We start from the raw sequence: 14,331 nt of genomic DNA, 5'->3' as shown, positions 1-14,331 counted from the left end.
TTTTTGCAGTTTTGTTATAAGTCTGTAGTTAAAGAGTGGGCCAGCTACAAAAACAAGAGGCTGAAAGGTTGCCCGGTAGTACTGTTTTATTTTACTTCCTCTTGAAATCCTGTGCACGTTCTCTCCGAGACTTCACGGATGTTTGCGCAATTTTCAAGATGGCGGAGTGCTTAGCGACACTTTAAGAACAGCATTTCCGCATTTACCCTGCAACAATTTAAAAGTCGTACAAACCGACCCGATTTAATTGCTACATATCTGCAGATTTCTCTCGAGAGCAGCTCACTCAATTTTGACTTAAATGCAGTAATTGCGCGTGCACGCTCAACATCTGAAGACATCCTCTATCGAGCTCTGAAAACAGGATTAATATATCTAGAGCTCGGCCCATGGTAAAGATCAATGTATTCTCCTGACCATATGAAGCAGGATTACTGGTTCATGTATATTTAAAATATGCAGGTCGTATTACGCTCAAGGCAAAGCCCCTTTTATGAGACTCGAATTGTAAGCATATTTAAGAAAAGTTCAAACATGTTATGAATACAATTGCACCTACTTCAGTTAGCCTACATTTGACTGAAAGATATTGTTTGGTAATGAGGGCCAAGGATCGTCTGGCTAGAAGATCAAGATTTGACATATAAAGCATAATCTCATCATAAAAAGGGCTAATACACGTTTTACAATTAATATGCCTAAAAGTAAATACACATTAGCTACGAGTCGACATAATGTAATTCATAAATAATGATATATACTTAAAAGAACACATATTTTAACTTGTGTAAATGCTGCCGATACAGAATATTAAAATCAAGTTAAAAAGTAAATTGTATTTCTTGTACCACAATGTACGGCTCGTTGAATGTTCTGTCGATTCTAAATGGCGCACTTGTTTGTCCCTTGAAGCTCGCCATACTTTCACATGACTTCCACTACGTGACTGACCCGCATTCCTCAATTGGCATCACCACTCTGTCAAAGTGGCTAATTTTCGTGGCGAATACAACATAAACAGTGGAAGAAAAACATTTATCCACCATCCCATTGTGCACATTTTCCTCCGGCGCCTGTACGACTTGTAACAGATGTTTTTAGTAACTTTGGAGGATTAGTAAACATCTCTCTCGGACTCGCAGCTGAAGACTTCACTTATTTTTTCCGTTTTCATCTTCAGGCTGTCGGGTTGGAAATACATGGATACAAGATGACCGATGACTGAGGAATATTTATCTTTCTCTGGGCTTCGTGTAGGTGATGGCTGAGCTCGTGCTGCCATACTCAAGAAGGTAACTGTGCAATACGCAGTGGTGGAAAGTAACGAAGTACATTTACTCAAGTACTTTACCATTTTAAAGGACTTGTACTTTACTTGAGTATTTAAATATGTTGCTACTTTGTACTTATACCCCACTAGAATTCAGAGGTTATTCATGTACATTTTTACTCCATAAAATGTAGGCTATTTTAGATTTGTATTCTAGATGAGAAATGTAGGCCTAATCAAGACTTAAATAAGACTTTAGTGGAGTATTTCAAGACCATAGTAATTCTACTTTTACCCAAGTAAAGAGTAGTATTTTTTCCACCACTGTTAAAATCCTGTTTTTCATATTTGGTATTAAACAATTTTACAGTGTTCACATTTTTGCTTTAACCTCTCCATGTTTATGTACAATATTTTGTTTTATTTTATTCTAAATTAGAGATAATATTACAACATCAAATTACCCCACCTGGGGGATGAGAATGAAATGTATTTATAACTTTGATTCTGATGAGACTTTTTATGCTCTATTGACCATAATCTGCAGAATGGTCCTTTAACTGTCCCCTCTGTGTCTGTAGATAGTTACATCCAACCCATATCCTGATCTTTTAAGTGCATTTGTGTTCAACTTAATGGTTTATTTGTTCAGTTAAAAACAACAATTCCTCCCATTTATTATTTTAATAAAATAGACAATCAGTTCTAGCACATTCTCCTCCTACCATGCAACTAGCAATAAAACAAACTGAGCAATAATAATATAAAATCATTAGCCATAATATTTGAAGCATGAGCATCACTAAAGCTGCCTTTTAATAACCTTATCAATTAAAGGGATTTCATTCATTTATTCTCTAGTAAACAGTGTGTCCAGGGAAACCTTGGACACACCGTTTGCTCTCTGGTCATTCACTGAAGATCTCTTTTATTTCTGTATTTTTTCCGCAGGTGTAATTATTTCTTCCTCTATGATGGATCCAAAGTCAGAGGAGAGAGCGACCAAACAAGAGAGGGAATCTGCTACTTCTACCCTGAAGAGGTTTGTCCTTTTTTAATTTGTGGTTGTACTGTTGAGTATGATGTTTGTTTTTGAAGTCCCTGTTTTGGGGGTTGATTCCTGTGTGTGTTTCTGTCAGACCCCTGTAGATCGGCAGGAGCTGCTCTGTGGTCAGCTGGCGGGCGCGGGTCGCTGTGTCTCTGAACTCTCGTCCTCTCCTGTGCGGATACTGAACCTGCACCGCAACAGGTTTGCCATCCGCATGGAAGATGATTTACTTTGGGTGAGTCAGCACAATCCTGGACATTTTCAAGATGTTTCTCACTTTTGAGTCTTTGATTTTAATTTTAAGCACATTTTTGGTGTGTTTTGCAGGCTCTGGGCTGCTCAGTGGAAGTCCCCACCGTCAGTGTCTGTGAGCTCCTGGATCAGCTCATAAACCTTTTCTGTTTCTACAACGGCTCCGTCAGACACAGCTACCAGGTGCACTTTTCAGTTGGCTAGTAGTCTTATATTATAGAAGTCTTGTTTAGTTGTTTAGCCAGGTTTGTGGCACAGAGATGTTTTGTTTGTTTTTTAAAGAAAGACTTGCATCTAGTTGTAGACCAACACAAATAAGGATTTTATTCTTATAGAAATACATTTGTGCTATATGCTTACAATAGATAAGAAATACAAGTGGAGATATTAAGTCAAAATAATATAAAATATAAGAAGCTAAATATACATACATGAAAAGACAGAATTCTTTGCACAATGGAGCATCAGTTAAAATTGTCGAAAAGTTACATAACTCAGGAAACAAGGTTATTATTCATTCTTAACTAGCAGGTACTTTTAATTTATTTATTTGCATTTTCATTTTAGTTAGAATAATTTTTAAATGTGTGTATATTCAAAGATGCTTTTTGTAATTGAAACTCTGTTTTGCGCTGCAGCTGAACAGTCAGGAGACCCTGGCGTCTCGCTGGGCTCAGTATCTGTCCCACCTGCAGTCAGGATCCTCAGAGCTTCAGCACATATTCAGCTGCTTGACGACCATCGACTCAACTAATGTACGCACACCATTCTAAATGTAACCTGCAGTAGTGTATCATAAGCTCCTCCTGCATAAAGCTAACCTCAAACAGGATGTGTATGTCACAATGTCCTGTGGTGTCTTCAATGTGTCTTAGCAACGTTTTTGCACATTCATTGTAGATAGAGAACACATTTACAGATGTGCACAAGCTAACAACCAAATGGCAGTAAATCCGGGATATTCTGAGCTCTTGGCGAAATTGAAAGGTTGAAACAATGTAAAAATATGCTTTTGTAAGTAACACTTTCACTAAGTGTTAAAGTTATTATCTTATAAACAATATATTTGTCACCTTTCAATTTTTGTGCTTTTGCAAGACATGCATGCTTACATTTTTAATTCTTATCCCCAGGTTGACCCCCTTCTGCTGCTCAAAGCTGCCCTCATTCTTCAGGCCTGTCAGCGCTGCCCTCTGGTGTTAGCAGGCTGTATTCTTTTCAGAGGAAGGTGAGCTGACATTTCCACTGTTTCCAGCTGTCAGTCGAATTGTTTATATGTCATCTTTTGTTCCTGAAATCGGACTTTTCTCCACAGAGTTGTAAGCACACAGATGTCTCCCCAACTCACAATGAAGGTGATGGTTCATGAGAGTGGGACATACACAAAGGTAGGACAGTCTTAAGCTTTTCTCATCAAGGCTTTAAAACACTTGAAATAGAAAAATAATCCCCTAACAAGTGGCCATTTATTTAAAAAAAAAAAAAAAATGTATAGGGCCAACTTCAGGCCCGCTTTAGTAAATCACATTTTCCGAGACATTTAATGGTATGTTTTGCAATTTGGGACTAACATGCTAACATGCTGATGGCTCCAGCTACACAGACATTCTGTGAATCATTATAGTGGTATTGATCTTGTTATATAACTCTTGACAGGAAGGCCAAATATTGTATTTACCTAAATGTTGCAAACTATTTCTTTTAGAAAAAGTCTCAAGTCTGTGTTTTGATTTGGTTTCAGCCACAGAGACCCAATGGACAGAGCAGCTCATTTGGCAGCGCTGTCAGCTCCACCGCTGTGTTCCTGACCCCGTCTGAACTTCAGTACCTGCAGTCCACCCCCGTCGACAAAGATTTCAGGTAGTGTCTGCTCTGAGATTCAGTTTGAATAACATAAAGTATGTGTCTTCATTTAATCCTCTTTTAATCGAGCTCTGGGCTGTCTGGGATCTCTGTGAATTTGGACACTTGCACCCAAATTAGTTTTCCAACGCTTAACATCTGACCGATGATGAAGGCTTCTGTGTGTTGCTTTTTGTCTCTGTTCCTTTGTACGTGTGTAATTCTGTCTACTTTAATTTGTTACCCACACAAAGACAAACCAAAATTAACTCATTTGGACTATCCAAATGTACTGTGAAAACACCCTTACAAATTCTGAGTGTCTCAAACTGTTTTCTACCCACCAGTTCCCACTCTACTCCACACAAAAACACCCCCTTAAAGAAGACCCGCCTGTCAAGAACGTTATCCGACACTCCCTCCTCCACAGAGTCAGAGCCGTCTGATCCAGGATCCTCCCAGTCTCCCCAGAAGCTCCTCAGCCCTCACTTGTCAGAAAGCTCTGTGTATAGCTCAGATCCATCACAGAGCACCCCCAATCCACCCCCTCCGCAGTCTCCCGAGCCTCCTCTCTCAAACGGCAAACACTCCCCTGTGGAGGAGTCGCTGGAAGAGTCGTACTATCACAGCTTTCACAGCAACGGAGAGGGAGGCAGTCAGATAGAGAACGGTGGAGACAGCTCAGCGTTTGGAGAAAACTCCCATCTCAATGGAGGTGGAGTCGATGGAGCTTGTGGGGAAGAGTTTAACTTCAGAGTAGCTGAGGAGTCACATGACAACAAGGTTTCTGAAGAGGTCAGCGGACGTGGCTGTGGGAGAGTTCAGGGCCACGAGGTAGAGACGCCAGATCCTCCTCGCTCCGATGCTTTCGAGCACCCAGGGGAGAGTCCACTGATCCCCATGACGCTGTACCTGCACAGGGTCAAAGGCCTGGTGCTGGCTCTGCTGGTGGAGCCGCACTTCTTAAGCGACAAAGCTTCTATGGAGGAAGTGGTAAGAAAAAAAACAAAAAGCAACTCTCATATTAATTACTTTAAAGGTCTCCTATTATACTGTTTTCCATCAATATATTATAGTTCTCAGTTATATACAAAACATGTCTCTGAAGTGTTTGGCCCGAAATACCAAACAGATCACCCATTGTAGCATCCCATAATCCCCTCTGTTTTAGCCCTGTTTCAAAAGTGTCTGTTACTTTAGATGAAAATAAGGAGCCACTCCCCACGCCCCTCTGAGAGATATTTGGTTAAAAAAAGCATAATGGTGCTCTAGGAGGAGATTCAGGTGATAAGGGGGGGGGGGGGGGGGGTGTTACCGTGGTTGGTTATTGGCTAATAGTTACACAAGCCAAAAAAACATTTTGACATCACAAAGTGGCCAAAGTCTGATCAGCACATTTTCAGACAGGTTTTTATATAAATGGATCAGGACAAAAATAGAGGGGTTGTTTGTTCCTGAAACGTTCAGAGACATGTTGATGTATAAAAGTCATGAAAAAGAGGATTTTGCATAATAGGTGACCTTTCAGCTTGTGAGCTTAGTGAAGCTAACAACCGACTCCTCCTTTCTGGCTTGTATCCAGTATCACAGCAGCCTGGCGTCACTCAATGGACTGGAGGCTCATTTGAGGAGTGTCTCCCCTGGGGTCCCGGGCGCTCCAGGACCCTACATCTTTGCCCATTTTGACTGCATTCAGAGCACACTGACATGTAAGGCTCTTATAATACTTTGACCTATTTCCTCTCTTTCCTCTTCTTTGTATAGTTTTGTATTCACTCTGCTGATTATTTGCAATCAGAGTATGTTGTCTTTTCTTCTACAGTAAGTATCTTCTGCCCCATCTCTACCTGGGGACTAAAGGGGGGTTTGGTAGTTTATATTTGTCTTTGCATGATCTAGCGGCTAATTAGTCAGACTGCAATTCCTTTGTGCAGCCTGTCCAGGTTAATGTGCCACCGTGGTACTGAGTGTGTTGTTGTGTGTGTGTCTGCAGCCAACCTGTCTGGTCGACCGGGGGGAGCCCCGGAGCGGCCCTTTGTGAGGGCCACATCACTCCTTCACTCGCATTTCTGTAACACTGAAACTCTGCAGGAGGCTATTATCAGGTCAGTACGGCACTGATGTGATGGTTTGGTGGGAGGGGGGGACTTCTACCTTAAGTAGAAGTCGGGGGTGGGGGGGTTGGATCTGTCAGTTCATCGCGTCTTTCATCACATTACAACAATCCCTACATGATCTTCCACTAGGTCAGTTTATATCAAAGCAATTATGCTGTATCTTTAAAAAAAGTCTACAGATATGCAAAACGAATAGAGTGTCCGTTACTACCAATCATGTGTGGGCCAATAGAAACTGCAATATGATTCTGATACATATATATTTAATGAATCAGACACTTAATATATTTGCTGCCAAATCAAGTCCAAATTACAGCTCCCACTTATTCTCTAATTTAATGGATGACTCTATAAAAGAACAGAAAGATATGGAAAGATATCCATTCCATCTTTTCAAATTATAAATAACAGAGAAAAGTAGAAAATCTCCATATTTGAGGGGCTTAAAACAATATTTCTGCAATTTTTGGATCATCATCATTGCAGCTCTAGTTCAAATACAATTTAAATATTTTGACCCTCTATTTTAAAGTACATTAACACGATCCAAATTGAAATGTGTTTCTGTTTGAGTACGAAACAGAACGGAACAAATGGTAGATAGGGTACTCGGCAGTGTTACAGTGATGAATGAAAAGTTTTCCCCTGTAAAAGTATTTTACATCACACTCCAAAAGTTCTTTGTTTAACGTCTTTATTATGTCACTTTGCTCTTTTGTGTTGCATGTCCTCATCCTACATGCTTGAAATGTAAATGTGACATTCTCACCGCAGGAGTGCAGGAGCTGCTGTGTATGGGACCCGCAGCGTGGCTCAGGAAACTTACTTCCAGCAGCACGGGGGATCGCTGAGGAACTCCGGCATCCCTAACCACCAGGACAGTGCTTTCTCTCTGCCCGGCAAGGCCCGCCACAGACTGCTGAAACACGGGGTTAACCTGCTCTGAGGAGCTGTGGTCTGTCAACATGTGGAGAGCTGCCCTGTGAGTAACCTGAAGAAGCAGGGAGAATATTTCAGTTAAAGTTTACTCTGCTTGCTTGCTGCTGTGGTTCAATTGTTCCCACAGAAGATTGTATAATGATAGATGTATGCAACTTTTACATTCATAGCAGAATTTTTTTATTTGTGTAGCTATTAATCACAGAGAGGGTGTTTGGTAGAGGTAATGTAGAGAAATACGTGTTTACAATGAGGTTTTATTCATAGTTTCAGTTGTTCATGTGTTTCTGTGCCAAATATTATTTCTGTATGTCTTAAATGTTACCTTTCTAGAAGTGGACAATTGCTTTATTAAGTAAAATCATCAATGCACCGTATAGTTTCTCTAAACTTTATTTATTTAATCAGTATGAAATTTAGACATCTTAATTCAATTTAATCATGCATCATTCCTTGCTGCACACACACTGCAAAACGGTGTTGTTTTAGTGCACAATTTATTAAATGATCTACAAAAAGTTTGTATAAAATATCTATTTATTTCAAAATCAAATCTTGGTACCATTAAAAACGTGTTATTTAACTATTGAGCTATTATATTTACTGTGTCTGTACAGATATGTCTGTTTTCTTAAGTTTGCCTAGAAGACAACCCCTGTGATATACTGTAGTGCATTATTAATGGAAATTAAATGAATACATGATCCTCTCCGTGTTGAGTCTGTGAGCTACTTTTGTAAATGCTTGTTTGAAACCACAGGGGCTACACGGTGCGATTAGGGCCATCAGCGGCCTGCATGTGACCCTTCAGTCCGGCCCCCATTGTTTCCCACTTCAGGCTTAATGCCTTTTTTTCAAAATGGTAACAACTCGCCCGCAGAAGGACGTGCGCACGGCTATTTAAAAAAGCCAAACACATGCTCATAAAATGTTATTAGTCACGTTTTTTCCAAATCATTCTGCGCTGTATGTGTTGTAAATAAGATCGTTGTTGATGTTCCAGATATGGAGTCATTAGAGTAATTAGCTAAGTAGCCGAATTTGAATGGTTGGGGTCGGCGCTCTCAGGGGCGCCTCATTATGCAGGCGCATTGAAAGAAAGCAGTGGGGGGCAAATGGGTGGTTAAGGGCTCGAACAAAAAGAGGGGCAGGGTCTGTGAGGAGGGCAAGGATTCAAATTCTAAGTGGAAAGATGTCCCCATTGTCAGTGGGGTATATAGCAAGCAGAGAGAGGAAGAGTTGGCACAACAGAAAAGCTGCCTGCTATCCATCAGTGAAGATCCAAAGGGCCGGATTTAGAAATCGCCATGGCCTCCTCGCGATGCATTTGGATTTCTCTATTTCTTCTATCGGGGGTGACACATTTCTTTGGAGTATTTAGCCGCCCAGTAGACACGCTGGGATTTCAAACAACTGCAGATGAATCCGGAACAACTTTACGCGCGGACGTGTTGAGGCGGTGGAGGCGCGGGGTGGCTGAGACGTACCGGGAACGGTGCGCGGAGCGGGCAGCCCCTTGGCTGGAAAACACACAGCCAGCTCCCGAGGATAATGCCACACTGTTGCAGCTCCGTGCTCTGCCCTTAACCCCTGGAGCATCCCATGGCCTGGTTTTCCCAGGAAAATCCCTTTTCAGCTTTGTGCGATCGGTGTACCACTGCTGTCAAGAAGGACGGGACTGCAGGAGCGTAAAAGGAATTCAAGGTCGCCTGAGAGGAGGTAAGACAAAGTAGATCCAGCTCAAACGCATGTCTTGTCAAAGCCTACGTTAGAACTGAAATGTGTTGGTCCTACTTTGCTGCAGAGCTCGATAAGAAAAAGTAGAGATCAGGTTGGTTTTCATGTGTTTTACTTCCACAAATTGTTAGACAATTAATTATTACAAATATGGTGGGAAATGGTGCATTCAGGATTAAACTATAGGCCTGTAGACACTCACCATCAAGAGGGCCATAAAGGCAACCAGTGGTGAAACGTTCTTCAACTGCAAGAACTTTACTTGTTGATTCTATTTGTTGAGTAGTGACACATGCTCATCAGATTTGGGCTGAAGATATTCTCAATATCTTTGCACAATAAAAGTATTGACATTTGTCTTCAAATTCAATCAATTCTCTCTACACCTTGTGTTAACATGCAGCATTGAGGGGGTCTGCAGGGGACAAGTTGCAACATCAAACTGGCATATAATTCATATGTTGTGTTCAGAGAGTGACACTGTGTGGGAATGTCACCATTGCAGAAGTGAAAGCGGATGTGCTTGAAAAGCAGCTCGAAGGACATGAATGGCTCCATGAATGCATCTGTATAGAAGACGATGTTATCTGCATACAAATGAGTCTTAGCTGGCTTAATGTCCTCTCAGAGAGGTGTCGAGACATCCTGCTGACAGATTAACATGGTATTAGGAGTGAAAACATCACCTCTGTGGTGTAAATCTCACTCTGATCCCTGAGATTTATAAAAAATGGAGCTTGTGCTGCTCTGTGACATGAAATGCTCATAAACTTCTCTGTGACTGACTCCTCCTCCTCCTCCTCCTCCTCCTCCTCCTCCTCCTCCTCCTCCTCCTCCTCCTCCTCCTCCTCCTCCTCAGGCACAAATGTGGAGTTTTTCTTCACCAGGGAGATTTTATCGTTATCGGTCATCAGAGCCGAGCTTCACCTCCAACTATCCAACCCACAACACCTGGACATCCATCCTGTGCTTCCATCATTGGCAAAGCGAGGCCTTAATACAAGGTAAACATGATCCAGAGGTGTAAGAAAATATAGAAAGTGTTTTGTGATACTATGACGATTTCCAAACACTGCGTAGACTCAAAACAAACCTACATGCAAAGAAGAGTGGATCATTTGTATGCCCTCTTAAGATATTCCTAATATAGCATAGTGGTCTGCTATTTATACTATCATAGTTTTCCTAAAATAATATACATGTTGAATGGAAACTTGATTGTACTGTATAGTCATACACAGCCCTCTTTCACCATCTCACCACGGTCTTTATCTTTTACCTATAAATTGCTTTTCACATATTCCTCTTCTCTTTTTAAAAGTCACTGACTGTTTGTCTCTGGAAGTCAGGCCTGGTTGTAACTTTGTTGTCTCTCGCCTCCTTCAGGTACAGTTTGTGGTCTCGGGGGAACACGGTGGACCTGAGGGTGGATCTGCTCTTCCTCTTCCAGAGTCTTCAGGAGGCGGCAGGTGGTGCTGGAGGGGGTCCAAGCCTGGTGAACATGCGGCGGGTGGTGTTCTCTTCCAGGGGGTATGCACCAGGAGAAAAGCCCACTTCTGGTGCACAGCAGGACACGGCTGGTGATGTGTGGGGGGAGGGGGCCGGCAGCACACGGCCTGCCCTGGAGCGGAGCCTCATTCTGGGCTGCAGTCAGGCTGGGTCGGGGGTGTCCTGTGGGACGGGCGGTGTTCACCCCTCACACACACCTTTCATGGCTCTGTACTACAGATGAAGTAAAAAAAACTCTATTTTCGGACTAAGAGACATGCAGAGTCAAAGCTCACAAGGACATTATGCACTTCAATGTCAAATATGTTAATTTATTAATGTTATTTCTTGCTAAATATATATGTAAATAGTGGATATGATACACTGTAACTGAGTCATACTTTTGTTATTAAAGCTCAATCTAACAATGGCTTGTTGTTCCAAAGGTGTCTGTTTGTGGGCATGGAACAGTCTACTTTGTTCAGCTGTGTTCCCCTTGTGGATATTCTGGTCCCAACACATGTTAGATATGAAGGTCTATTTCAAGAGGTTTTCACAGGTGGTGGAAAAACAACACCTGGACAAACAGACTGTGCATGCTGTGACCACTACATGTGTCAGGAAATATTGTTACTTTTAGATCTAAGCTCAAAGTTTGTTAAATACCCAAAGTAAGGTATGTTGAGTGGAAAAACAGCAGCACCACGTTTTGATAAAATAGCACATTTATTAAAAAGAGACGGCATTTATCAGCATTTCCCATTTTGCAGATATATGCCACATCAGAGTAAGATCAGGGGTCTCGGATACATTACTCAGTCCACCTGCTGCTGCCTACAGCCCCCCCAGAGGGGCGTTTATTCATCCGACACATGTATATCTATACAGTAGAACCCATTGTTAAGCGCACACTCACTGTCTCACACACTCAGTGTGAACGTGGCTGTCAGACCTCATTGTGTGTGTGTGTGGTCTGCTGCCTGGACGATGGACACGTTGGCAGATGTTTTGCTGTTCAAATTTGTCTGTTTAAAATCATTTCACATGTTCAGTTGCTTTTTAAAATGAGGAAGAAAAAAAAAAAGGAGAAATAGCAACAGGCTTGATATGTTCATCTCAAACAAATTAACATTAATTACTTCTTTCTTTTTTTTTAAAGGAGTTGAAAGGAGTGACTCCCAAGGAGTTGGGAGTCATGGCCAGGGACTGCTTTACCAATGAGAGAGAAACAATAGGTTGAATGGAAATGAAGAACCTTTAGCGTCAGATAAGGACAGAGAGCTTTGATGTAATGGCGGCTATTCTTTGGTTCTCATGTGAATAAAACAGAGCATCATTCCACTCTGTTCATTCAATATGGAGGTGTTTTAACAAGAACAGGTTCGAAAATGGTTGATGAGGAACTAAAAAGAATGTGTTGGAGATACTTTTCAGTTTTACCTAAACTTTTTTTCTGCCTGGCTTTGCTCCTATAAAAGTTAACTAGTTATAATTATTATTCTGAGACTTCTGTTGTTTGTGTGGAATGAAAATCTATCCCAGTAAAGTGTGTTTTAACAGAAGAGGGAAACAAAAAGAGGCTAACTTGATGCAAGCCAACAAAAGAGCAACCGCAAGGCAAATGATGGTAAAGCACAATGTATTCAATAATTCAAGGCAACAAAGACATACACACACAAAAATGACATGATTTTAAAATACATGAGGCAGTGCAAAATGTCACACCAATAAAATATCAAGTTTTAAAAACTCAAAACAAAACAGATCCTGAGGAAAAAATTCAAACATACAGATCCAAGCATATTATAAAATATCTCCAGATCAGCCCTACTCTGATTTAAATTATATATAATAGAATGGAAGAGCCCATATTTTCAGACAATCTCATTTATTTGTCTGACAGTCAGTTAATCTGGCTGCCCGTTAAATCTTCTTTAAACTGTACCAACAACCGTTCTCCCCAGAAGAAAGGCCACAAAGTCTTCCTAGAAAAGAGAAAAAACCTAACACCTCAGCAACAACACAAAAGTGATGAGAACAAAATGGTTGTCACACGATCAAATGTGTGATTTTTGTACTTTATATACACACGCAACTGTGTAGACTTGTAGAGGAACAGAACACGGTGACTTTGGTGCTGAACTAAATGAAATGTTTGCATCTTTCAGAAGAAAAAAAAAGGTGATTCTATGTCTTAAATATGAGTTAAGTTTACAACTTAAAAAGAAAAAGGAAAGAAAAACAAAAATCCCAAATTGCCAACAACAAACCAAAAATGTTTTGACGCCAACTTCTGGCTCACCATCAATCAAAATGAGAAGGAGAATCGAGGAGTGGGGAGGGGTCCACAACACCTGAATTATTAACCGTTTAAGTACTGCATATGGCAACAGCAATACTAGCAAGGGGGTGTCAGGGGACATTTAAGACGCATTAGTGAAACAGGTAAAGTTACAAAATTGTCCTTGAAGTAGAGCTAAGCACTTAAGGGAGGTAACTAGATACATAAATAGGAGGGTTCACAACACTACTCCACTAAAAATGGAGAACAAAGCTGCTTTTCAGTCTCCATGGAAAGCAAAACAAGGATATCATTTTTCAAAAGCTGAGAAAACACAGACGAAGTGGACTGATAATGTGGCCATTTAAAAAAGGGTTGAAGATAAAGATGTGTCCCCAGTTCAATCAAGTAAAGGACCAGAAGCTTAATTGCACGCAAAAGTTGACACTGAATTAACAGAATCTTGGAGACACTTTAAACGAGAAATAAAAAAATGTGTTTGACTTTTCACAGGTGGATGAACTGGTGGTTCCACACAGAGCAACTTTTGGGCAATATGAAACAAGTGCATTGACTAGCACAGAGTTTATTATATTAACATGGAGCTGCCTGTTCTCTACGTTTAAAAAAACACGGAGGACTGAAGAAGTCCATGGCCAAAGTCAACACAGCATTCGGTTTGAAATCAAAAACCCAAAATGTATGACAAAGAGAGATACAACCAGCCCTCCAGTTAGCCACTGATGTAAACTGTGGCAAAACACAATTTCTCCAAATCAGTTCAATGTTGTTATTAAGGGGTAATATTTGTCCTAATATACCTGTTAACCCATTTACCCAAGAGGCTTCACAAAATGGTATAATGAAAGCTATTTAAATTAAAAACAGGCCACAGTTTTTGTTTTTTCTAAGAAAATAAAAAATACATTCTTTGGTGAAACAAAAAAAGGCAGGCATGCAAACTAAATGACTTCAGAGAAAAGGCGAAGCTCACAGTAAATACAGAGATCTGAAGACCCCCGCTCACTTGAGCTACAGCGTTTTACAGCATAAACTTTGACTCTGGTCTCTTACTGACATTTTTTTATTCCACGTTCCGACTTTCTAATGTTTTAACGTTAAAAATGAATTATTGACAGTAAACGGGACTTAATTATGATAACTTTTGAGAACACTAGATATGTATTTGGTGGAACGATGCAAAGTAAGTCAAGCTTCACCACACGTCACCAACAGATTTGTGTAACCCAACCTAAATGTATGCAAAAAGGCAGGCTGATTTAGACAGCAAATACTTCCACCCACTGCAGAGCTGGCTCAACGCCTAATTCTTACTTAAACAACTTATGGCAAGTAG

General features: G+C 40.8%; 2 protein-coding genes across 3 annotated transcripts; both read left to right on the top strand.

Moving 5' to 3' along the window:
• The first annotated feature begins 152 nt into the window (after positions 1-152).
• On the top strand, positions 153-8,179 carry hps4 (HPS4 biogenesis of lysosomal organelles complex 3 subunit 2). 2 transcript variants are annotated; one of them, XM_034091429.2, is made up of 13 exons: positions 153-392; positions 1,181-1,292; positions 2,222-2,312; positions 2,410-2,553; positions 2,646-2,753; positions 3,209-3,325; positions 3,704-3,798; positions 3,886-3,958; positions 4,312-4,430; positions 4,760-5,405; positions 5,995-6,121; positions 6,406-6,517; positions 7,304-8,179. In XM_034091429.2, exons 2-13 carry the CDS (start codon positions 1,261-1,263, stop codon positions 7,473-7,475), a joined length of 1,836 nt encoding a protein of 611 aa, XP_033947320.1. In that variant the 5' UTR covers positions 153-392; positions 1,181-1,260; the 3' UTR covers positions 7,476-8,179. The 2 variants fall into 2 exon arrangements, with proteins under 2 accessions (XP_033947320.1, XP_033947319.1); XM_034091428.2 differs by lacking the exon at positions 153-392 and adding an exon at positions 928-1,075.
• A 93-nt stretch (positions 8,180-8,272) lies between these two features.
• Positions 8,273-11,123, top strand: LOC117452704 (uncharacterized). The gene is made up of 3 exons (XM_034091430.2): positions 8,273-9,187; positions 10,065-10,209; positions 10,592-11,123. Exons 1-3 carry the CDS (start codon positions 8,776-8,778, stop codon positions 10,935-10,937), a joined length of 903 nt encoding a protein of 300 aa, XP_033947321.1. The 5' UTR covers positions 8,273-8,775; the 3' UTR covers positions 10,938-11,123.
• The last annotated feature ends 3,208 nt before the right edge of the window (positions 11,124-14,331 follow it).

Source organism: Pseudochaenichthys georgianus, chromosome 9, assembly GCF_902827115.2.
Source record: "Pseudochaenichthys georgianus chromosome 9, fPseGeo1.2, whole genome shotgun sequence".
Lineage (NCBI taxonomy): Eukaryota > Metazoa > Chordata > Actinopteri > Perciformes > Channichthyidae > Pseudochaenichthys > Pseudochaenichthys georgianus.
This window is presented reverse-complemented; position numbering and strand designations above follow the sequence as displayed.

Bases quoted from the DNA above. Each gene is read 5' to 3' on its own strand.
- LOC117452704 (XM_034091430.2), top strand. From the start codon at position 8,776: ATGGCCTCCTCGCGATGCATTTGGATTTCTCTATTTCTTCTATCGGGG. The intron at 9,188-10,064 runs GTAAGACAAAGT...CCTCCTCCTCAG, and splicing joins TCAAGGTCGCCTGAGAGGAG to GCACAAATGTGGAGTTTTTC. The intron at 10,210-10,591 runs GTAAACATGATC...CGCCTCCTTCAG, and splicing joins AAGCGAGGCCTTAATACAAG to GTACAGTTTGTGGTCTCGGG.
- hps4 (XM_034091429.2), top strand. From the start codon at position 1,261: ATGGCTGAGCTCGTGCTGCCATACTCAAGAAG. The intron at 2,554-2,645 runs GTGAGTCAGCAC...TGTGTTTTGCAG, and splicing joins TGGAAGATGATTTACTTTGG to GCTCTGGGCTGCTCAGTGGA. The intron at 4,431-4,759 runs GTAGTGTCTGCT...TCTACCCACCAG, and splicing joins CCCGTCGACAAAGATTTCAG to TTCCCACTCTACTCCACACA.